Source organism: Fundulus heteroclitus, chromosome 16 (genome assembly GCF_011125445.2).
Source record: "Fundulus heteroclitus isolate FHET01 chromosome 16, MU-UCD_Fhet_4.1, whole genome shotgun sequence".
NCBI lineage: Eukaryota > Metazoa > Chordata > Actinopteri > Cyprinodontiformes > Fundulidae > Fundulus > Fundulus heteroclitus.
The window spans coordinates 17,822,764-17,845,781 of record NC_046376.1 but is presented as its reverse complement, the minus strand read 5'-3'; the positions used below and the strand labels follow the sequence as shown (position 1 = coordinate 17,845,781).

At 37.3% G+C, this 23,018-nt stretch overlaps 1 protein-coding gene, 1 long non-coding RNA gene and 1 other non-coding gene across 6 annotated transcripts in view; 1 reads left to right on the top strand and 2 right to left on the bottom strand.

The window, feature by feature from the left end:
- LOC105932070 (protein tweety homolog 2-like) overlaps positions 1-8,403 on the bottom strand; it is a 46,377-nt gene extending 37,974 nt beyond the window's left edge. Inside the window, exons 1-3 of one of the 4 annotated variants that reach the window (XM_021320742.2) lie at positions 7,921-8,402; positions 7,603-7,812; positions 4,795-4,967 (exon numbers count right to left, since the gene is read on the bottom strand). In XM_021320742.2, coding sequence (XP_021176417.2) covers positions 4,795-4,967; positions 7,603-7,731 — 302 coding nt within the window. In that variant the 5' untranslated portion in view covers positions 7,732-7,812; positions 7,921-8,402. Of the gene's footprint in view, positions 1-4,794; positions 4,968-7,602 lie in introns of all 4 variants that reach the window. The other 3 variants (XM_012871052.3, XM_012871053.3, XR_004932941.1) reach the window with 3 other exon arrangements.
- trnar-ccu lies at positions 1,201-1,273 on the top strand. Its single transcript has one exon. It is a non-coding gene; the product is annotated as a tRNA-Arg (tRNA).
- Positions 8,404-18,304: 9,901 nt separating the features above from the next.
- LOC110369036 overlaps positions 18,305-23,018 on the bottom strand; it is a 35,324-nt gene continuing 30,610 nt past the window's right edge. Inside the window, exon 3 of the long non-coding RNA XR_004932939.1 lies at positions 18,305-18,928. This is a non-coding gene — a long non-coding RNA (uncharacterized LOC110369036). The remainder of the gene's footprint in view (positions 18,929-23,018) is intronic.

The following is a 23,018-nucleotide window of genomic DNA, read 5'->3' as shown; positions in this document are numbered from 1 at the left end:
CAACCGGCCTCATGTGCTGTAGTAGTTCTTAGGTTTAGCTAAAGGAAGCTAACAAAGTTAAAGCCCAATTGGATCAGTGCGCCAATTCAATTAAAGTCTTTTTAGGCCCATTTCTTCTGCTGTAATTTGGGGACATATTTGCAATAAATCATATGCAAAACTACATTAATATCTTCAATCCAAGTCTGAAATCTTAAGAAAAAGTTACAGAAACTCCCCAGACAACCTAGCTGTCCTAACCTAACTCTTAAATGTACTTCTCTATTCAGTTCTTTCATATAATGTGATCCAGTTAGGAGCCCCAACGTCATTAACAGATAGCACAAGGCACATACCAATATGTTACCCAACTGCCCATATAGTATAAAGGCAAATACACAGAAAAAGAAAGACAAAAAGTCTAAAAAACATTGCCAAATGGATTTTTAGAAAGATTTGCAGTCTTTTAGCATTGTTGAAACATAAGCGAGCTGATTGCAGCCGTAAAAAAAATAAAATAAAAATATATCAGTAAAATGAGTGGCATAGCATTAAGCTTTGCGCAATCAGTCCTCTGACTACAAAAGATAACCAAGAATGTATTATTCAGCTGTATGTGAGTGTGCTTATTTTATTCTATGAACCACTCCATCACTTTTCACTTTATTAATCCAAGTTTTGATTTGCAGTACAATTATACATATATCAGAGGTTTGTTTTAACATCTTTCTTCTTGTCAAAGAAATATTTCAGGTGTATACTACAAAATGACTATAATACGGTTGTTTTTGTCTAAAATGTCTTTACAAAACCCAATGCTCCAGTCAGTTATAACAGATAAAATAACAAGGGTTGTGAGCTTTATTTCTTATTTCGATCTTTCCTCTTCAGGCTCTGTGTGTTTTTATATAAAAAGGGCTGGGGAGTATTGTTTTGCATGTTTTAATACTTTCTCTTCTCAAAACATACAGAATTTATTCAATAAGGGTGCTCATAGAGCGAACAGCAACGTATAAATAGTCTTAATTTCTGTCCTTTAAATAGTTTTTATATCTGTGAAAAGTGCTATGGAAACAACTCACAGAGCAAAAAACTGCTAGGATGAAGATAAGACATTCAGAAAGTTCTCTCTAAAATTAATAGTTGCTATTATGTCATAACAGAAAATCTGACTGCACCCTTTATGGTTACGATAACAGAACAATATTTGTATAGTGCAAAGCCCCAGTGGCCTAATGGATAAGGCACTGGCCTCCTAAGCCAGGGATTGTGGGTTCGAGTCCCATCTGGGGTGGATGTGTTTTACAAAATTTCTGTACACATTTCAATCTGAACACAAATCAAATATTTGGAGGTCTGGGAGAAGGTTATGGAAAGCTTGAAACGTTTTCAGAAAGGACTGAACGACTGTCCGGTTGCCTCCGATTTAAGCCTGTTTGCTGTTTTTGAAAGCTGTTCGCTTTAACTGACTGGGCATGGAGGGTGTTTATCAGACAAGCAGCAAGGCAGCCACAGTAAATCTGAACGTGATGCAAATATCCACAGCTTAGTTGAGATCTGTTAACATGACAACTATTGGTCAATCATTCCACCAATATCAGTCCTACAGAAAACTGCAAAGAAGAAATCAATTCTTCAAATAAATATCAGTTTTCTGTATGTAGTAAGCTGTTGGGGGGTGGGGGTGGCAAAGCAAACGTGGGAAAAGGTACCCTGGTCAGATGAGACCAACACTGAACTTCCTGGCATGCATGTAAAATGCTACGTATGAAGGGAAGCCACCGTTGGAAGTTATCTTGAACACATCACCCCTACGATGAAATGCAGGGGTGGAAGCGTCAGGCTGTGTGGATGCACTTTTTCAGCAGGTAAAGGGAAGCTGGTGAGAGCTAATGGGAACATACAGTGAAATACAAAACAACCCTGGATGATATGGAGGTAAAGCAGTGACAGCTTGCAGCGACATTGAAAAGAGATTTGTCATTGTAAAATCAAACATTGAAAAATTAAACATAAAAAACAAAATCACTTGCAATGACATTGAAAAAGAGATTTGGCATTGAACAATTAGACGCTGAAAAGTCAAACATTGTTAGAAACTAAGCACTATATTGCACTCTAAAAACTTATGACGATAGTCTCATTTTATGCTGCATCTTTTTTTCAATGAGAGATGTTTTCGGTATCACTACAGAGTTCCTTCCACTGATCTCTATTATACACTGGAGTGCTAATAGCCCGCTGTTAGAACGAGTCGCTTCTAACAGCAGGCCACCAATATGAAGCCACCAGCCGCCATATTGGTACTCCCCATTTTCCTCCAGTAACTAGGGAATATGCATAACATTTATAAATATATAAATTAACAATATACAAAAACATATATTTACATATATGTATACATATATGTACATATATACATATTTATATATACATATATATATTTAATATGAATAAGAAGTAAAATATTTCAGCACATAATTTCCTAGTAGTTGATAATGTTGGTACATCTACTGACTGTAGAATTACCTGTGAAACGTTTTCACACAGCCAGAAAACTGCTTGTTGTAACCAAATCCTATGGGAATCTGTGAGAGTAGGGAGTAGCAAGATGGCGGCCAGTGACTTTAGTTTTTCAGGCAAATTAGCAATCCAGTGAATAAATAGAGCAATCCAGTGAATAAATAGAGATCAGTGGTTCCTATAGATACGATGCCACTACAAGCTGGCACTGTTTTGCTGTGAGGGGCGGGGCTAAACTGAAGGCCCCTTCATGGGCCTTCAGTTTTTCCGGTTCTTATCTACCTGCAGTCAACTTGTGGAAAGCTCTGGTCAAGTACCACTGCTCGAATACAAGGGTATTATTTTCATTTATATGATCTTCATTAGCTTATACAGCTAATGATTGATTGTAGTGACATGGAGCTAAACCAGTGACAGCAGGTGGATGATGAGGAGAACCGGAAAAACGGATCTCTTCTTTAATGTCATTACCAGTGATTTTTCAATGTTTAATCTTTCAATGTTTTATTTTACAGTGCCAAATCTGTTTTCAATGTCGCTGCAAGGTGTCACTGTTTTAGCTCCATAGTATCAAAATCTGTTAGAGGCTGCAAAAGATATGAGACTGGGAAGCTGAGGTTCACCTTGGAACAGAACAACATTCCAAAAAATACAGCCACAATCTCAATACAGTTCAAAAAGTATGAGTACTTTTGCAAGGCGCGATATGTATGATCATGTAAATCCCCGTTTGCCGGACTTTGCAGTCACAGTGAATGACGATATATCCCACTGATACCCAAAATCCTAACAGACAGCAGAGGGCTTCAATCCTATACGGAATACAGACGACACAGAAAATGAATGAATAATGCTCATATCATCCAATTAATTCACCAAAAAAAAAATACATTTACTGATCTATTTATCTTTTCATATCAGGGCACAGAATAATCAATTCTCTAATATTTCTGATTTGATTTCAACAAAATATAACTGTCTAAACATCTTGGGCAAAATACAAAATAGTGTAGATATGATTTTTCATAATCATCTAAATGGTCCTTAAAACAACATAACACCTTTGTTTTGTTAAGTCTGTTGTTTTATTCCAAATGTTAAACATATGTGCTGCCACTATGTCTGGCAGCACATATGAGTCGCTAGCTTTGACACAGATGAGAATTAAACAAGTTGTTAAATTAATCAAACAATTTATCAAATTTATTCTGAACAATAAGAAAGTTAAGGCATTGGTTAATATTAAATGTCATTAATCACTATAAGTTAACTTAACACTTAAAGAAGATCATTATCTTAATTTGGTATGCTGATCAACTGAAGATGATAAAGTGAATATGGATAACTGGGTGGATTTTCTGCCACAAATCTGCCATTTGTTTAACATTAAATGCTTTTAATTTGATTTCCATGGGCAAGGCAAGGCATGGCGAGGCATGTTTGGTACAATCACCCCATTCATTGACAAAGTAATATACTATGCTTTACAAGAAAACAAAGTATAGTAAATTACGTTAAGAGCAAGAACTGCAGTGAAAAAGGGGTAAAATTGAAGAATCAAAGAGCCAACATTTTTTTGGCAAGTTTTAAAAGTTGCTTTGGTTTGTTTCCCCCCCCTGACTTATTATTGAAAAACAAATGTAAAAACTGCATAAGGGTTAAGACCCTTTTTATGCATCATTTTATCCAAAAATACTACTATAAACTGATAAAAAGCAGACCACCCGGTGACAGATGGGATCTTTCTTAAAAAAATATCTTTGTGAAAATAAAAAAAAAACTAAGCCATTAACCCTGCCTGATAGCACTCCCCTCAGGAGATGACAGAACTGTGAGATTTTCTGGTTGTCTTGGTTGCTCTAATAGCACTACCTATCCACGTGGACAGATGGGGCAAGACGAGTACCGAGCAACACATCCTGTGAGGTCAAGAGGTTTAAAACAACAGAAAAGGCAGAGAAATAAGAAGCAAGTGCATCTAAGGTCATCCCAAAAAGTTATAAAGTCAATAAAGAAAACTGTAAACTCCATTAGAAATGCTGGGTTTCTGGTCTCATGCATCAATGACAAATCCAGAGCAAATTAGATTTAAGGCATCAGCAAAGAATTAAGCCGGATGTAGCCTACTCTGACCCGGCAAACTGTTTTTTTTGTGTGTTTTTGTAGAACTACACGCGCATCTTTGTCTAGTTCTGGAAATGTAATTTCCGTTTGGGATAAATAAAGTCTTTTTGAATCGAATTTGAATTGAAAAAGCACAAAGTCAACAGGACTATAACTATTTTTACTCACCATACAATGAGACCAGTTATAACTGCAACCCAAGTGACACAACAGGTATCGGGCCGTTTGGTTTCTTCATCCAGGCTCCGTCGGCAGCAGCACAAACACACCAAGTACACAGCCAGAGCTATGATGCTCAGACCAAGCCCGACAGCACCAATGCAAGCCAGAAATATCAGAGACTGAAAAGATAAAAAAGAAAAAAAAAAACAGTAAAATTAATGGTTATGTGCTTATTTTGGAGACTGAATGAAGTGTGTCGACAAATGTGTAACTGCTGACCCCGTCAACCCTGTGGTTGATTTCACGAGTCAAAACAACCCTCCAGAAGCAACAACAGTCAAGTTAAAAGATATTACTCAGCTTGGAGAGCAGACGTATCATTCTTGTCATCAACATTCATACAGCTGACTAGTAACCAGGGAAAATTAAACAAAAAACATTGGTCTTTGTGGTCTTGAAGCAAATGCATCTCACAAAACAATCTTGATTTTTCAACTAAGTTCATCAGTAGTATGTGGATCACAGCTGAGAGGAAAGCAAAACATATTCAGGGCAGTTAGAGAGGAGCATCATGTGACATGAGTCTCTCCATCAGTCTTGTGATCTCTGAATGTGCAAAGTATTTGGAGGCTGGAGGATGAACACTCACACACAAAAAAAAAAAAAAAACATTGGTGCAGAAAGAAAACCACAGGAAATGATGCATTAGGAAAAGGCTTTAAAAAAACTAGGCTTATGAAATGCATTCCATTGCTGGGATCATTTTGGGACTTGAAACTCAAATTATTGTAGCTCTCAATTGAGTTCAAAGACATGACAAAAACATGACCCTAATTGTACTTGCAAATAATTTGTTCTGCAAATATCAGTGCCCGCAAGTTCAAAGTGGATGTCAGGCTTACTGACAAAGCCATTTTATACCTTCATCTTTGACTAATCACTACATTTAGATGCGGTTGGCACAGCAACTGAAGTAAAATCATCATAATATTTGTTGGACTCTAACAAAACCATTTGTTGATTCTCACAAAAACAATCCATCAGGATCCCTGCACATTTTTCATGTCAAAACTCTAACCTTCTTGAGACGCAAATCTTAGGAGGCCTCTGTTCTTTTTATATGTATTGCATTATTAATTTAAAAGTTCATTGTGAATTTATGGGAGCTATTTCCACAATTGTTAAGCTGGCTGGCTGGATCTATGAGAGTATGTCAGACTAAGATAATGGTATTTAAATTACATACTGTCCGAGACTGCGTAGGCACCGGGACTCGTTGTTGTTTACTTAGTTGAAATCAAGCGACGTTTGGGCCTTCCCCCATCTTAAAGCAAATCATTTGAAGTTAGCAAAAAAGACCAAACACTTAGATGCACAGACTTAAACCAACCCAAACAATGAGTAAAGGGCAGCCGGACTGCTCTCACCTTACCTTCCATCAGGGTCAAACTGCTAATGTGATGATTTGCAAATACTTTTGTAGAGGTCACTGCTGATGAGCCAGCAGCAACTCCATGATGGGTTCAAACTGGTTGGATTTTCCGTAACAACAGCTCAGCTCAGGCTCTTTTCAATAACGATGCAGCTTCCACTTACTCCTCTAATTTTCCACTCAATTGTTTGGTAATTATACATGTTGACACTTCAATTTCCACTGCATGCCAGGCCCATAACAAGGGAACAGATGCATGACGGGCAGGGAGGAGGAAGACAAACACTAAACAACAACAACTGAACTGCCATTAACCAGAACGCATTGATCATCTGCGGTAGCAAAAGGATCTTCATATAAAATCAGCATAAGGATTTAAGTCTGATTAGATTGGAGAAGAAAACTAAACTTCTTGCAAAGAAAACAAATTAGCATGTAATTTTAGGTGTTATGTTATGCTATGATTTTTATAGAACTGATATATTGGAACAGATTCTATCTGGAAGCAAAAATATTAGAGAACCAGAACATTTAGTACAAAAACAAATGGCACAATTAAACATTTTTTGTGAATTGCAGGCGGAAAACTATGACTTCAGTTGAGCGTGACAAAAGCAGTATTTATTCAGTTACAAAGGCCACAGGAATTGAGCTCTGTGTACCATGTACTCTGTGTATTCAACCTACCCTTAAAATGTCTGTTTTAATATATCAGATCTGATTAGCTATGCATTACAGGCCTTACAAAAAAATATGTTTATTTTCAAACAAGACATTGAATATAAAAATTAGTAATGATGAGTAGTGTTGATTTCAGAAATGAGAAAACCTTATTTTTTTTGCATATAACCAGAATGTTAATTTCAGATAAGAAAAATAAAAAGAAAGAACAATTGCATGTAAAAATGCAATCCTATAGGAAAGCTGTGAAGATCATTGCTGATAGCTGAAGTGCTATAGCTGGAGTTCTTTCTGCAATAGTATTCCAGTGGCTTTAAATGTTAAATTATGTTAAAAACTAAGAAAAATAATATCTTCCTCTTTAGTCAGAGAATACAGGAAATAGGCGGAACTCAAACTGGTCACTTCATAACCGACATTCATAATACAGGTCATGTGTTATCATGTGAGAATTGCCCAGCATGCTTTCCCACTTCCTGATATTAGAACGAAAAATCTAAAAGTGCTGCATACAGAAATCTTCGTGAGTGTAGATGAAAAAGATGGGAAGTGTGTGCGAAAGAGAGTCCTTTATTTCCCAGCACAGCAGTTTAAACCGCTCTCCACCTAAATATAAGCTGTCTGGGTGTAACATTTACATATGAAAGTCGGTGTTCAGCAATAAAATACGTGCGCTTTTACGCACAGGTACAGTTACCAACCTGCTGATAGCTCGCCTCCTCCGGTCTGAAAGTGTTGTCGACCGACTGGAAAAGAAAATTGAAGTGTGGGAAATTGTGCAGCCAGTATGTCCACCACGGAGCTACATAATCAAGCCGGGCAGTGGCCATTACTGCTTGAAGAGTCAATCCGACAAAGCCCTGAAAAAGTTTCTCTCGGAGATACTGAGATGTTCCTTGGTTTGGGAAAAGCTGACAAAAAAGAAGATAAAAAAATAAAAATAAAAATAAAAATAATGAGTAAGGTTTCTTGAAAGGGTGCCACTGCGAATTAATATTAAATTATTCTATTTGCTACACCTTTAAAACGCGGATAAATGTGTCTAATATCTATTCCAGTCCCCATGGCTGCCAAACATCAACATCAACAGTACATTTACTGTACGTCCCGAGATCACCGACTGTGTGAACCTGCCTCCTTGTCCGTAGAAGGCGTGACAACAACCTCAGTCCTGTGGGCAAGGCGTCTTTTACCCCACTCGCAAAAAAGAAAAAGAAAAGGCAGCAAACCTGCCTGCTAATATCCTGCGCTATGAAATATGGGGAAAGACAATGAGTTTACCAAATGTGGCAATTTACAGCCATTAAAAAGACAAAACTCCCTGATCAAACGCTGTTCTTTGCGGATATGCGTGGCCTGTTCTGCTTTATCTCTTTAAACCGAGCATCTTCATACAGGGACACTTAACTAGGCTCATCAAGAAGCGAGTCATGAAAAGGGAGGAAGCTTTCTGCTCCAACTGGCCTGGAAAAGTTTTGTCTGCGGGGAAACGCGCACGGTTAGTCCCGCTGCTATTTATGACTTCTGCTGTTAATGTCTGACCTCTTGTGGACAATAATGTGAACGGTAATGAGGACGTTAATGAGCTGCTGATGCCACGGCTGCTCTGTTTTTGGTTTGTTTATGAAAACATTTGTTTTGACTCTTACCGTTTTGTTCTTTTACGCTGCAGTTCTATTTGAGTTTGTTAGTCTTTTAGAAGAAATAAGATGAATTTCGAGTTCAGGTAGAAGAAGAAAAACATTTGTTAGACAAACAACGTCAACAATGCCAGTGGTTTTAAATGAATAAAACATACAGTTATAATATACATTAAAATATATGCCATTTAGGAGTTTGTGTATGCCAATCATTTGTAGTAAATGATTGTACGACAGTGTCAGTTAAGAGGTGAATTAAATTCTCGAACCCAATAGACCCCTGGTGATATTGGCAAATTGGAGTTTTGCAGAAAACCACATTCTTTTTGTAGCCATCAGCAAGGTTCTAGATTAACTTTTGATTCATTTTTTTGGCCACCTGTTTGATCAGTTTTGTGGAGTTCTGAAGTTATGTCTGTCCTGGACCAGACATAGTTTTTAGGCATAATACACAAATGTTCAGCACTATTGAGGTTGGGGTTAGCCTGCATATTCGTCCCCAATCCAGTTTGTTGCCGTGTTCCTCTATAATTATTGTTCCACCCGTTTGACTGAAAGTCTGACAGCGATAAAGAATGTTCACATGAGACTAGCACCATAATGCTTGAGGGTTGGTACAGTGACCACTTTCTCCTTCCATCATTCTTCTTGTCATTCTAGACATACATATCAACTTTTGTCCAGTAAAGATCAGGCTTTTTCATATAGGCATTTGGCAGTTTCAGTTAAGAAGTTGTAGATTTTGAAGCAGGGGGTTCTTTCTTGGATGGCACCCTTTCAGTCAATGGCGGTGTAAAACTATCTTGTCCCAGCAACTACATGTGTTTGACAATTTTGAGCCATCACAGCTTCTTGGTTGTTCCTGATAACCTGAATATTTATGTTTATGCATTTGCCAGACACTTTTGTCTAAGGCGGCTCACAGATGAGGATATAACAATATAGTCCATATCACAGCCATAATAGCTTATGGAAGACATGTGACAGTAGAAATAGGCAAAGAGGGAAGTGCAGAAGTACTGGCTACGTGTTAGGTTAGGAGATCCTATTTTAAGTGTAGATAGGAACATTCCTGTTCTGGTAGTGCACAGTTGGTCATTGAATGATTTTCTTTAATCAGAATGGACAGTTTGGGTCACACGAGCGAAACTTCAATACAGTTGGGTGTTCCAACAATAAACACAAACATAGAAACACTCAGCAAGGCTGGTTTAGAATGGACAACACTGATTTTTTTTTTTGGTTCAGGAATGCCTCTTACTCAACCCAATTGAAAATCATGGACTGTGCTCAAACATTTGGGCTTTTGCAAGCCAATTTAAATTAGGTTGACCATTATAAATAAAAGAAGTAGTCAAATATTAAAACAGAATAATACCAGAAAAGTGGAGTTGATGACACGTGGCTTCTCTCCAACCTACTAATTATCCAAACACTAGTGTGGGCCCATGCATCTTTCAGTGAATATGTATTATTTATTATATTTATTATTTTGAAACTATGCAGATTACAGAAAATTTGCATTAGATGCAGACATAATCACCCAACTCTTATTTTTAAAATCTAAAAAGAAGAGAATAAGAAGGGTTCAGTAAATGCCCAAAAATAAATTAATAAACATTTTGTGCAGATTATGAATGTATGTAAACTTCTTGCTGGAACTGTATGGACAAGTTCCAAGGGCATTTCGGGTGTTATTTCCTCAATTCATCTAATTATGCCAGTCATTTCTGACTGAGTAAGGTCAGCGTTTATTTACATTGGATGGTGATGACTCTAAATGGGTGCATTCTCATTTAGCTCTCATAAAAGGTGGTTTATCAAACATCCGCCCTGCTACAATATTGAACTGGGAGGATATTATGACGAAACAGCCTAATATTACAATGAGGAAAAATATTTTCGTAGTTTGTTGAGTCGGTAGACAAGAACGCTATGATACACCTGAAAAGTACAGAAGCTTATCAGTACTTACCATATTTTTCAGACTATAAGGCACACTTAAAATACTTACATTTTCTCAAAAGTGATTCTGCACCTTATACTCCAGTGCGCCTTAAATATATGATTACCGTTATGCTTAGTGACTGATTTTATGTGGTCGGTAAAATCTGTTAAAATGTGTAAGTACAACTTTTGTAAGCAAGGAAGCTGCAATACTCAATGGATATTTGGAGAATTACGGTACACTGTCATTACATGATCGGACCCCTGAGCACTTTACAAGACTGCCTGACTGTAATCTGTAATCTTGAAGTACATTCATGTATGGCAGCCCACGCCAGGAGTACGCTCTAGCAACAATAAACTAACTAAATTAATTCAATATACCAATTGAAGTCTATTTTGGCTTTATGTTAGAAACAGGCCAGTGTAGTCCAATTACTCTGTCCTCCCAACACAGACGGATAGCTATCCCTTTCAGGAGAGAGCTGTGTATGCGGAGAGGCAGAGTGATATTACACACTTGGGTAGAATATTCAATGCGGTTTGTGATCCGGTGCAATTTATGTGTGGACAAAGACACACAGACACAGTAATTCAAAGTGCGGCTTATAATCCGGTGGAGACTGCGGGCTGCACCTGTGCAGCTGTACCCCGGCCTGGTCATGCAGCCACGCAGCTGCCCAAAGGCAAGTATGCTCACCTTACAATATACATATTTATTTGTTGATTAGTTGTTATTTGTGAGTTGTTGAAATTGCTGTAATGTGTGCAATGTTGTAGCCTGTGTATTAGGTTATCATGAGTCTCATATACAATTTACTGGCAATCAGCTACAATTAACAGAGTCCACCCCGTCACCCCAACGCAATTTTGAAATAAAGAAATAATAATAAATCCCTCTGTTCATTCATAGGGTTATGAATCATTCTAGTTCACACAGAAACAGAGCTGCGCACACAAGCTCAGACAGAGAAGCGCACATACATGCCAGTGGTGTGCAGGTCCACTCGGACTGCAGGTCCTGTAGACTACTTTGTTACATGACTCGGAGACGTCGGCCAACCAGGCCGATTAAGCTCATCATGAGGATGGCTAACCTTTAAAATAAGTGATGAGGAGGATGTGGTTGATTTTTCTCATTCTGTAATAACCTGCTAACTTGTCTCTCGGCAGATGGATGTAGTTCCGCCGAGCTCCACACGGCTCCACACATCCATCTGGAATCGCTGCCTTTGGGAGAGATTTCAATACCACATAAAATGGACGAGCCAATCAGGACCACCGGGCGGGATTTTCGTAGATGTGACGTATCAGAGAAGCAACTTTTTGGATATGTCCCGCTGTCCCGGTGTAGTAGAAGAGCTAAGCTGAATGCGCATTCCCCGCCATGTCGCCGTTGCAGATGGGGTAAAACAAACCAACCCCCTAACAGAGACTCTGCACCCACCCGCCTGCTTAGCAAAATTAGAGACGTCCCTGGTCCGGTTTTCATTAGAGACATCTAGTCACATTGATGCTGATATTGTCCAATCTACCGAATATTACTTCTTTAAAAGAACACCATAGAACGACTTTGAAGGCTTTTGATAGTGGAAATGTGAGTGGGTGAAGTAGCACATCACTAAAGATGACGGTCAAGTGATCTATCCAATCATATGACAGGATTTTTGATAAGAGCCCTCCTGAAATACACCTCCAATGGAGCAATCCGAGATGGATGTGTGGAGCTCTGCCTGCCCCACTATCTTCTCAGAGTTTTGCATGGGGTCAGGGGCAGCTCATGCAGGTGGAGGCAGTGTGACTATTTTATGACTTTAAATAACACAATACAGAGTTCCTGTGTTCAGTCACAACTCAGATCGCAAACTCCAGATATCCAGTGAACATCAAAAACCGGAAGCTCTTAGCAGAAACCATCAAATATGGTTGTCCCCGTAGTTCTGGCTGTGAAACTTGTCTGTAACTAAAGTTTTTTTTGTCATAAATGCTTAACATATTAAAATTGATGTGACTAAAAAACTTTGAATTGCTAATCTGTAACTTCCTGTTTCTCTAGGGTATAAATATGATGTGACACGAAGCCTAATTCTCTAAGCCACTCTTTAAAATAGGAAAGACAAGATAACATACATTACAGACAGATGTGAATTTTTCTTCATAAGTCAAGAAAATATTACAAGAAAACAACTACTTGCCTTAACCTGCCCATAGCCAAAGAGTCACAGCAGTAATTAAAATAATTAAAAAAAACTAGAACTGAAAGAAAAGGTGGGAGAGGATCCGATTTTATTTTGCTATCAATTTATCTAATAGAAAAGCCTTCATAAAAATAATTAATTTTAAGGCTCTTTAGTAGGATTATATAGTCATAATACGTATTATTTAATATATAACGCATACATGCATACACCTATGTCTAACATTGACAGCATGTTACCAGGATTGAAATTTATTATTAACACGTTACCCATTGTGACAAACCATGAGAATGTTAAAATTATGGCTTTTGTTCAGGTTTTCCACCTCAAAGTGCTTTGAACAGCTTTGAAGGCTGCTGGTAGAAAAAAAGAGAGAGGGAATCTGAAACTGATGCAATTGCAAAGATTGTAAAATAAATTGGACTGGACATGGCAGGCAAATATGAATAAATTTAATGTTTCTAATTAAAACATATTTCCTAAAAGTAAAAAAGTAAAATACTTGCTGAAAAAGATGAAAACATTGGTGTTGCGTATTTTACATGTTGTTGAATGATTTTATTATTTGAGTTACGGCACACTGTTTCTCTACTGTTATCTGCGAAAGTGTCCAAAAGACCCAGATTGTGTACAATACCCTCGCTCTCCGAGCTAAAGTAAACAACCAACCAATGGAAATCTGCCAAATAAAACAGTCCATTGGCAGATAAAAGAGAAGATGGAAAATATGTCGAAGAAATTGTGCTCTGAGGAAAAGTTGTTTTATCTAAAATGGAACATAGGGTGGTTCGCTTTCAAGCTAAACCATCTATCTTGTGGCAAATGTTTTTATTATTGGGATGCTTTGATGCACCTCCATGGCCCGAATAGCTTGGAAGTGTGCTTTGGGGCTGAATACTAGTAGGTGACACTTGAAATGCGCTGCATGAATATGAATTTCTGTGACTGTGCTCTGCATGTACAAGTAGGAGAGTTTGGTACCAGATATGTCTCTTGTGATTTCCATGCCATTCACTCTGTGTTTGAAACAACTGAGGGGGATCAATGTAAAACAAAGGAATTAAATGAATCAAAGCTCTTCTGCGTGTGTCTGTCATCGAAAATGTGCAGCGGTTATTTTTTTATTTTTATTTTTTTCAGTTGCAGACATACCTGTAATATCCATACATTACAGATTACAGCAAGCAATATCTAGGCACATGCTAAGGATGCCATAAGGTCATACAAATGCTTTGTGATAGCAAGTGTAACTCAGTTGAATAACTTTAGTAGAAGTTTCATTTTGTAAAATAAAAGCATTAAGAAAATGTATAAATAAACATAACTCTACAAAAAGTAGAAATGATGCAAAGGGAAAAATAATAGCAGAGAATTATTGAAAGTTCTGAGAAAAAAACATTCATGCCAACTTTTACAAGTGTGACATTGGAGTGAAAGACGGACAATTTTATTATTACAGTAATACAGTAACACTATATAATATTTATAATATAGAATATCAAACTAATTGCTAATTAAGAATAAGCATTAGAAATGTTGCATGGAATTTATGTACAAAATCAATCACAATCATGGATGGATGGATGTTTTAGTATGTACATTTAATATTTAAAAAGATGGCTATATATGTTTAGCAAATGGAAATTATTTTAATAATCCTAACTGAACAGGAAATTTTGTCGGATCTTATCTAACACAGTGAGGAAAATTAACAAAAGCTATGATAAGAATTCCTTTAATGTGTCTCAATGGGGAAGTTCAGGTGTAAAAGTGGCACAAAAAAAAAAAGAATACAATGAAATAAACTGTCTAATCTAAAGTTAGCTGTAAAGAAAACACCAACAGTAGAATATAAGGGTAAATAAATTAATATTTGATAGTGGAACTCTAGCCTATAGGCCTGACATACGATAATAGAGTATGAAATATCTCCATACATACAATTTCCATAGCGTCCAAAGTTTATATAATATGCACTATGTATCATAGTCCAGCAGCATCCCAGCTAAGGCATGTCCAAGTTACCTTAGCATTTGGGTACAGTGTAAACAATTAATGACTGTGCAACAAGTTGTATGATTTAAACACATATTATGTTTCTTGGGAGCAGCTAAAATATGTTACTTTTTCCAAAGAGTATGTAATTATTAGATTTTAACTATATACAAAGAGAAGATGTAGTAAATTTGACTAATTCTCCTAATGACGCTGAACCATTAGGGGGCAGCCCAACACTTCATGACCCCCCCAACCCCCATTTCTCTCTCGCTCTGTTAATATCTGTGACAAAGTAACCTATCATTAGATGCATCTCCTTTGTGCATAATCTTGGCAAAAGAGTTATAACCACAGTCTAATAAAGTTTCTACCTTAATGAACAGCAGTTCATAGATCAGATCCTTTGCTTTCTTGGGCCTTTCATCAGAATCTCAGGGGATCAGCAATTTGGGGCATGATGTTACATGAGATCCATATCAAAGAGCACTTTGAAGTCACGTTACTGCACAGTAAATGAAAAGTACTGACTGAATTAAGCCATACAGTGGAAGACAAGACTGATGGTCAGGGCTAGTTTAAAACCTCAACATAAATTATACTGAGAACTGAATTGTGGAGCAACTATTACACCAGGTAATAATCCAGTCTTCCCTTCTGCCAGAAGGATTCCATACCCCCAGCATCAATTTTAAAAAGCAGATTGCAGATAGCCTACAAAAGGGAATTAACTAGACCTCTCTTAACATACTGTACCGTACCCTTTGTCAATTCTGGTGGCTCGAACTTGAGCAACCTGTAGTTGGTGCACTACTGTTTTTAAGGACATGGAGGTCCATCCTTCTAGGCGCATTCTAAGTCAGTTGCAAATCAATGACCCACCCGTCACTGTCCTGGGTAGTTAGAAGCTATTGCTTAGTGTGAGTGGAGTACTTGGTCACCTGCATTTTCTCAATTGTTACTCCTGGAGTCCTGGATAGGTGTCTTAACATTTTCAGAAAGAACTAAGTGAAAATCAGGTTGCCTCCTGTTTAAGGCTGTTTGTTTTTGCGATGACCCGGATAAAATGAGTGTATACATTCATGTATATTCAGTATATGATTATACATCATGTATCATTTATAAAAGTGTTTCTGAACAGGATTAGCAACTATAGCTTTAAACACTACTTCGTCTGATACTCAATTTTCTGGATATTATTTTATAATCTAACCCTGCTCTTAACATCTCGACAGCTTTATCCCCTGACCTGTCTGTTGTGTTCCCGTTTTCAGGAAGCTGTGCGTTCTCTAAACTACCACTGAAACCTTCAGATAACAGCTTTATTTGGTAACAAATAAAGCCCTTATACTTTACAATCGTACCCTGCTTCATATTTCCCTATACTATCATATAGAATCCCAATAACATATATGTTGTTGGTAGTAGTAATGTCACAAAAATGTGAAAATGTTCAAGGAGTAAAATATGTTTTCAAAGCACCGTCATTGTGGCAGTTATATAGTTGTTGACTATTCCTCATCAGGAGCTGAAGTGTCCTCACCCAGCACTGAGTTTACCTTCAGATTGACTGTCTCCGTAACAATCACTGGGATGATTGGTTTATTCAAAAGTGTGTCGAAGAGCCTCGTGTCCTATCACTAACTTCCTACACTGTTGGGATTTTTCCAAGCCATCACAGTTATGGCTCAGTGAACGTGGAAAATGCCTCATATTGGACTTCTCCTCCCTCATGTGGTTATTGCTTTTTTTAGGATTTGCGTCTCAAATCCTCTTGCTCTATTTTTGAGTGATTTATACATGAATGAAGATTTATGCCTGAGAGCTTGGCGCGCCGGTATTATCCAATCAAACGGGGGCTGCTCAGAGGCTCCTGAGATTGCATTAAAGTGCAATATCAATGTGGCAATCCTGTGGTTATTGCCAGTTTGAAATGTCTGTGGTCCCTCTTAGACTATACCCACGTGAAATAATTGTGTCTGTCGAGATAGTGTTTCAAAGGAGATTGCTGAAGTGAAAGAGTGAAATGTTACCTTGTTTAATTTACAATATCAATGATTGGAAGGAGAGAAAAAGAGAAATAAAGCATACCAGTGACTTGAAAATAAAGAAGGCATCAAGATTCTAATACTGCAGCAAAGTGTTTGAGCTTTAATTGAAAAACAGTTTTTTTTAAAGTAAATCAGATTGATTTATTATCATGTGGCACAATATTCAGGGAATCAAAATGTTGTCTCTTTTGGTCGGGACTTTTAGCTGTCTGTACAGAATCTTAGAAAACAGCAGCAAGAAAATGAGAGGGAATTGTTTTGTAGTTTTAAAGCTTGAATACAAAGAAGTAGAGCACGGAAACATTTACACTTTTGCTTGTTTCTGCCAACACAAGAATTTAATAAAACAATTGCAGATTTTTAATGCTGTAAATGCTTTGCATATTCAGAAGCTAAGTACTTTAACTTGACTATTAGGGATATTTTCCATGTGAAACAAAATAGTTAGTCTATCCACACACACACACATACACACACCTCGCCCCTCCTTGTCCCTGCACATCCGCCCCTCTTAGAGAGAGAGAGAGAGAGAGAGAGAGAGAGAGAGAGAGAGAGAGAGAGAGAGAGAGAGAGAGAGAGAGAGAGAGAGAGAGAGAGAGAGAGAGAGAGAGAGAGAGAGAGAGAGAGAGAGAGAGAGAGAGAGAGAGAGAGAGAGAGAGAGAGAGAGAGAGAGAGAGAGAGAGAAAGAGATGGTTCTCTTACTCGCAATTTATCCAATTACGGATTTACAGCAGTGCAAAGTCGACCATACGATACAGCCTAAGTCTATTTTTCAGCCTTTGGAGCAAATCCAATCATTCCAAATGGTTGCTGATGGTTATAATTGCAACAACATTGCATTGATCTAGGAAGTCCGTGGAGTGGAAACAAACAAAGCTAAAGGGGACGTGCTCTTTGCATATAAAAATATTTAGTTTTATTGGGCCTTCGTTTAGTGGGCCTTCATTGAAAGATAACAGTGGGGCATTAGGAGGCAGCGCTTAGATAAATTTTTTTGCTGTTGCCAAAAAAATCTCCACAGTGATGACCTCCTTTGCTCTAATAAGTCATTGACTGCATCAAAAGTAAAGTCTGACCTTGCTTTCTGAGCTAGAAAACAGTGCTTAGGAAACTGTACAAAGGGGCCAAATACAATAACGCCCAACTAGCCCACACATAACTTTTCACCGCTTTGTAAATCACCTTTTAAGCATCTGTAAAAATCATCCTTCATTAAAAAGAAAATTATACTTCACAACCGTTTGTAAAGGATTGGTCTGTTTCCACTCATTTTTTATGGCCTGTAATATAATGGATGGTGAGATAGTTAGTGCAGGTCAGGAAGATTTATTTTACATTCTTTTAGCTATTTTTTGTTACGTATTCTTAAATTAAATTAAATTATTTATTTATTTATCTATTCATGTGTTGCATCCATATGTTCCATTAATCAAGCATTGTATTCTATTTGATCTTAAATTTTCATTCATTCATTCATGCATTCATTTGTGCATTCATATACCACTTCTTTCTAACTTTTTTCTTTTATTTATTAATGCATTTCAACATAATATTAACACATTTATACATTCACTTGTATAGCCCTTTACAATACCCACAAAGTTAACCAAAGTGCTTTACATTGAGTAAATAAAATATAAAATTCTGGAAAAACAGATTTGAAAAAAAAAAGTGTCCCACAACTAGGCATTAAAAGCCATCCTAAATAGTTATGTCTTAAGAGAGAGAGTCAGTTCAGGAATAAATCTTGTAGTCACATAGAGGGTTACTGTGAAAAAAAAAATCAAAACTGCTTTTCCAGTCCACTGGTCTTTGATAGGAGAGGACAGCATCAGAGGGTACAGGTTGATGTCCTGAACTTCCTGCTCAAATCAGGTGACAAACTTGTAGAAATTCAGGAAATAAAAACTAAAATTTGGTACAACAGCTTCATGTTTGAAATTATACAATAACCAACAGCATTTTAACAATGGTGACAATTGTTTACAAATATCAGTATCCAACAAATATGGTAGAACATTTATTTTAAATTCTGTCACTAACAAGCAAACAACACAGATTTTCTGTTGAGACACAGGAGGATTTTCAAGGGTACCACATTGACAAGCAGAAATATGGCAGATATTGTACAGTTTGTCTTTCAGACGGCAGGATCTAGGAGCACTTGTTTCTCCGCTGTCCTGGCTGCGCCCCGTTCTGGGAAAGAATCAAAGACAACATCAAAACATCAGCACAGGCTGGGACTGAATAAGGTGTTTTGGTAGATATGGAAGGACAACTGGAAAAGCAAAGGTACACTTTATGCAACATCATTCTTTCCATAGCCACAAACACTGTTTATATATATATATATATATATATATATATATATATATATATATATATATATATATATATATATATATATATATATATATATATATATATATAAGAACCGCCAGCTTTATGAAAACATGCCCATGGACCAATGGAAGCTTTTCTCTGGACTGCTTCAAGGGCACTACATAAAAATCTGCAGCATTGACAAATGACTTCTTCAAGACATCTTTCGACCTTTGAGGAACTGTACTTTAAAAAAAAAAAAAAAAAATCAAACTGGATATTAAAAAAATCATTGTGTGTGTGTGTGTGTGCTTGTAGGTTTTTTGGTTGTGCATAAGAATTGCAAAATTCTGTATTTTTTTATATTTTCATATGAAAAAAGAGAGAAAAAGTCTTAATTTAGCTGTGAGTTTATTCCAAAGTCTGGGAGAGCTACCTCAGAAAACGCTCAATCACCCCAGTGCTTATATTTAGACCTGGGGTCTTCCAACAGACGCTGAGTTGGGGCCCTCAAGACTCTGTTGTGCACATGAGCAGTTAAAAGATCACACAAATACAATGGAACCAAACCATTAGGAGCTTTAAAAACAAGCATTAAAAATGTATATTCAGCCAAGCGTATTGTTGTGATGCCTTTAGTCATTCACTTCATAATGTTGTTGTGAGGCATTGCATCATTATTGTTTTATAACATGTATTTGCTTGGTAGGGAAATAAAAAAAAAATCCTATTTAAAGAGGATTTATGTTGACAAACTGTTGTTCCTCTCCATTAAGTGATGCTTTAAAGAATGTTCTGCTAGTGACATAAACACCGTTTGCAAGTGTTCAGCGCTCTTAGATCCACTTTCAAACTTTATGCAGAATTTAAAAATAACTTATTTACATCTGTAAAACTTTTAAATCTATTTCAACTGGAGCCACTGTGGCACAGGGTATTGCTTCAACATATTTACATGTTAACCAAGGTTGCATTCCAAGTGAAAGCCATTACTTTAAGTCTTAAAGGAGCAATAAGTACAATTGCATTATTTTAGAGAGAAAGAACTAAAAAATAGTAATGTAAAGAACTAAAGGTAATATTTCAGATGGGCTATGGTATCGCTTCACACCGCATTTCTCTATGTTGTTCTCCAGTCTCTTGTTTACAAAGCCAGGCCAGCCAGTAGGCTTTTGAACAGCTGCCACTCATGCCTTAGCCCCTCCCTGCCCTAAGTTGCCACCATCAGAGGATCCCAGCATTGGAGCAACACCCCCAACAGATCAAAATATTATTTTACTAACAGCATTATAAAGTTATGAGTTACATACTTCTTAACTAGAAATGTTCCTCAAAAGGTGATGATGTTTTGCTGTGTTTTTAATCCTTTACAAATATGCATACAGGAGGCAACGTGTGAGAAGTGAAAGGAGGGGCCGGGTAGCTGCTGGGATGAAGTTAGAGAGAGGCATGGCTTGTCAGACATCTTGTTCTGGTCCACAGACACTGCTCAAGCACCGGCTAGTGGTGAAATATCGTTTATTGCTCCTTTAAAAAAGCCCGACGGGCCCAGCTAAGGCAAATGTTTAAACTGTGTATTGTGATGAAACACAGGGCATATATCTTGAACAAAGGCAATGCCACATGGTGTAGGAGTCATACAATGAAAATCAACACTTTTATTTTGACCAGATTTCATTTTATAAGATGAAAAACATTTGGCACAGTTTTGCCACATTTGGCTAAATTGTGCCAAAATCACAACTCCGACTGGTACACTGCTCTCTAAAAGCTTTGCGGCACAAATATGCTTCAACTGATTTACTCCAAACTTGCTGCAGTTATAAGTCAAGATGTGGATCCATAAATGCCGGGGCTTCTAGGTTTTCATGGTGTTTTGTAATATTTATTTTGAAAAATCTGGGCTAGGATCAAACTATGTTTTTCTTTGTTCAATCACCAATAAATCAGGCATAGTAACAGCTGCAATAGTGGTTCTAGTGCCACTTTTTCTTTAATGTCTCACCATTACAAAGACAGAAAAGTTTGCATTTATAATTTAGAACTGTAAAGCTGTACCTAATTTATATCAGGTATGTAATTTCAGGCGGAAATTGCTCCCAAAACCCTTAGGGGTTAACAGTGATGCTCTGTTGCTCGCCGCCTAAATGTAGGAATATGTTAAAATAGTTTATATGCACCAAGTATTTTTTAGAGGGTAATTCACAGCTAAATGTTTAAATAATTAGAGGAATATGTCAAAATGTATGACACATAGCTGTTCTTGGTGTGTACTTGTTTGATTTATTAGTTGTTGCTGCTTCCTAAAAACAAATGTCAATAATTTATTTCTCTTACTTACCGTACTAAGACACTTAGACATTTGATCAAAAGGATTCTCAAGTCCCTTCGCATTATATCTGTACAACTGGTTGGATAACTGCTAATGCAAAGACAGAAAGAAATTGCCATTCACAAAAGTAAAGCACAGGGAAATTTCTTGGCAAAAGTGCTACTGTTGTTGACACCAATGATGACTCTGCTTCCAAGAACTGGCGGAGCATCCTGCAAGGCTAACTGGCAAGGACTTAAACAGATTCGACCCTCATCTTTCTGTCAGTAATGCCACTCAAGCTCCGCTGTTTTGTACCGCATTGTTGCCAGATATTCTTTCGGGCTGGCGCGTTTTCCAACATCCTCAATTAAATAAGCCTCTACTACATACACTCCAAAGCTAAATCAGACAAGGGTACAAATGGGAACATTTCAGCAGAACATGGCAATGCATCCCAAACAGCGGGCACTATTACATATAATGGCCCCTGCTAAGGACAAGGTCTCGGATTCATTCTCATGTTAAGTGCCTTGTCTGAGTGACAGATAGGAAAACATTGGAGAGTGTGTTGTGGTCCATGTGACAAAAATTGTTGCAACTCAATGTAGAGTATGCAGTGAGAGAGTAAAGGTGCTCAGACATGAACGAGGGCAGGTGTCAGGTGTTGAAATGAACGACGGAAGGCTGTGGATCTAAATTATTCCATGGTAGATATGTGCCTTCAAAACTGCTGACATATTCCAGTGAGCCTAATCTCTGAATTTTAAGTAGTTTTTGGCTTTGTTTAAAACACAATGCATTGTATAATTTGAAAAGCTAAGAACCCAAATCAATGGAGTGTAAAGTCAGTAGGTAATTAGAAAGATAGGGCTTCTGGCAGAATAATGTCCAATTGTTTGCCGGATGTGGAGGGAATACAGTACATGGAGTTTAGTCAAATGAATGTATAAAAGCACTGTCATTTAAGTAAATCTATTTTTATATTTTAAAACAATGCCAAGAACACAGGATTCAAACAGCACTATCCCAGATGGCAAATAACAGTTTGAGGTTCTCTTTTTCCCTCTAAAATGTTGTACTTTTTATCTGATCATGTTTCAGCTAGATGCTATTTTTTTTTATTTCTGGAGCTGCAATTTAGATTTAGGAGATGGGGGATGGGGGACTGCAATCAGGAAAAGGTGGTAATCAATTTATCTTGTTTATGTGCGAACGTGCATCTGCAGCTGCAGAGAGGAAACCCAAAGCTGTTGGTAAATGCAAGCAGCCTCCGTGCACTTCATATCTCTCTGCATCTTTCATTACTAGCTGTAGAATTTTATTTTGTCTTTCTGCATTTACCATCGATCATTGCTATAATTAATTTGCCACCATCAAATGTATGTTCTATATAATGTTAGTATAGCTTACACTGTTGATCTTAAGGTTTCTGTATCAGCTACCTTTTAAGATAAAATAAATACTGCACAGGGCCATTGTGGGCAGCAAAAGCTTTCTATTGCTTATTGTTGTTTTGAGTTTTGCCCTCAAAATTAGTATGTACTTTGTAATGCCGGAGCAGAAAGAAAAGAGTTAAGAGAATTTGAGTTCATTGTAATATCACCAATGTCATAAAAGTTTTCATATGTTGAAGCCCTAAGTTTTAAATAA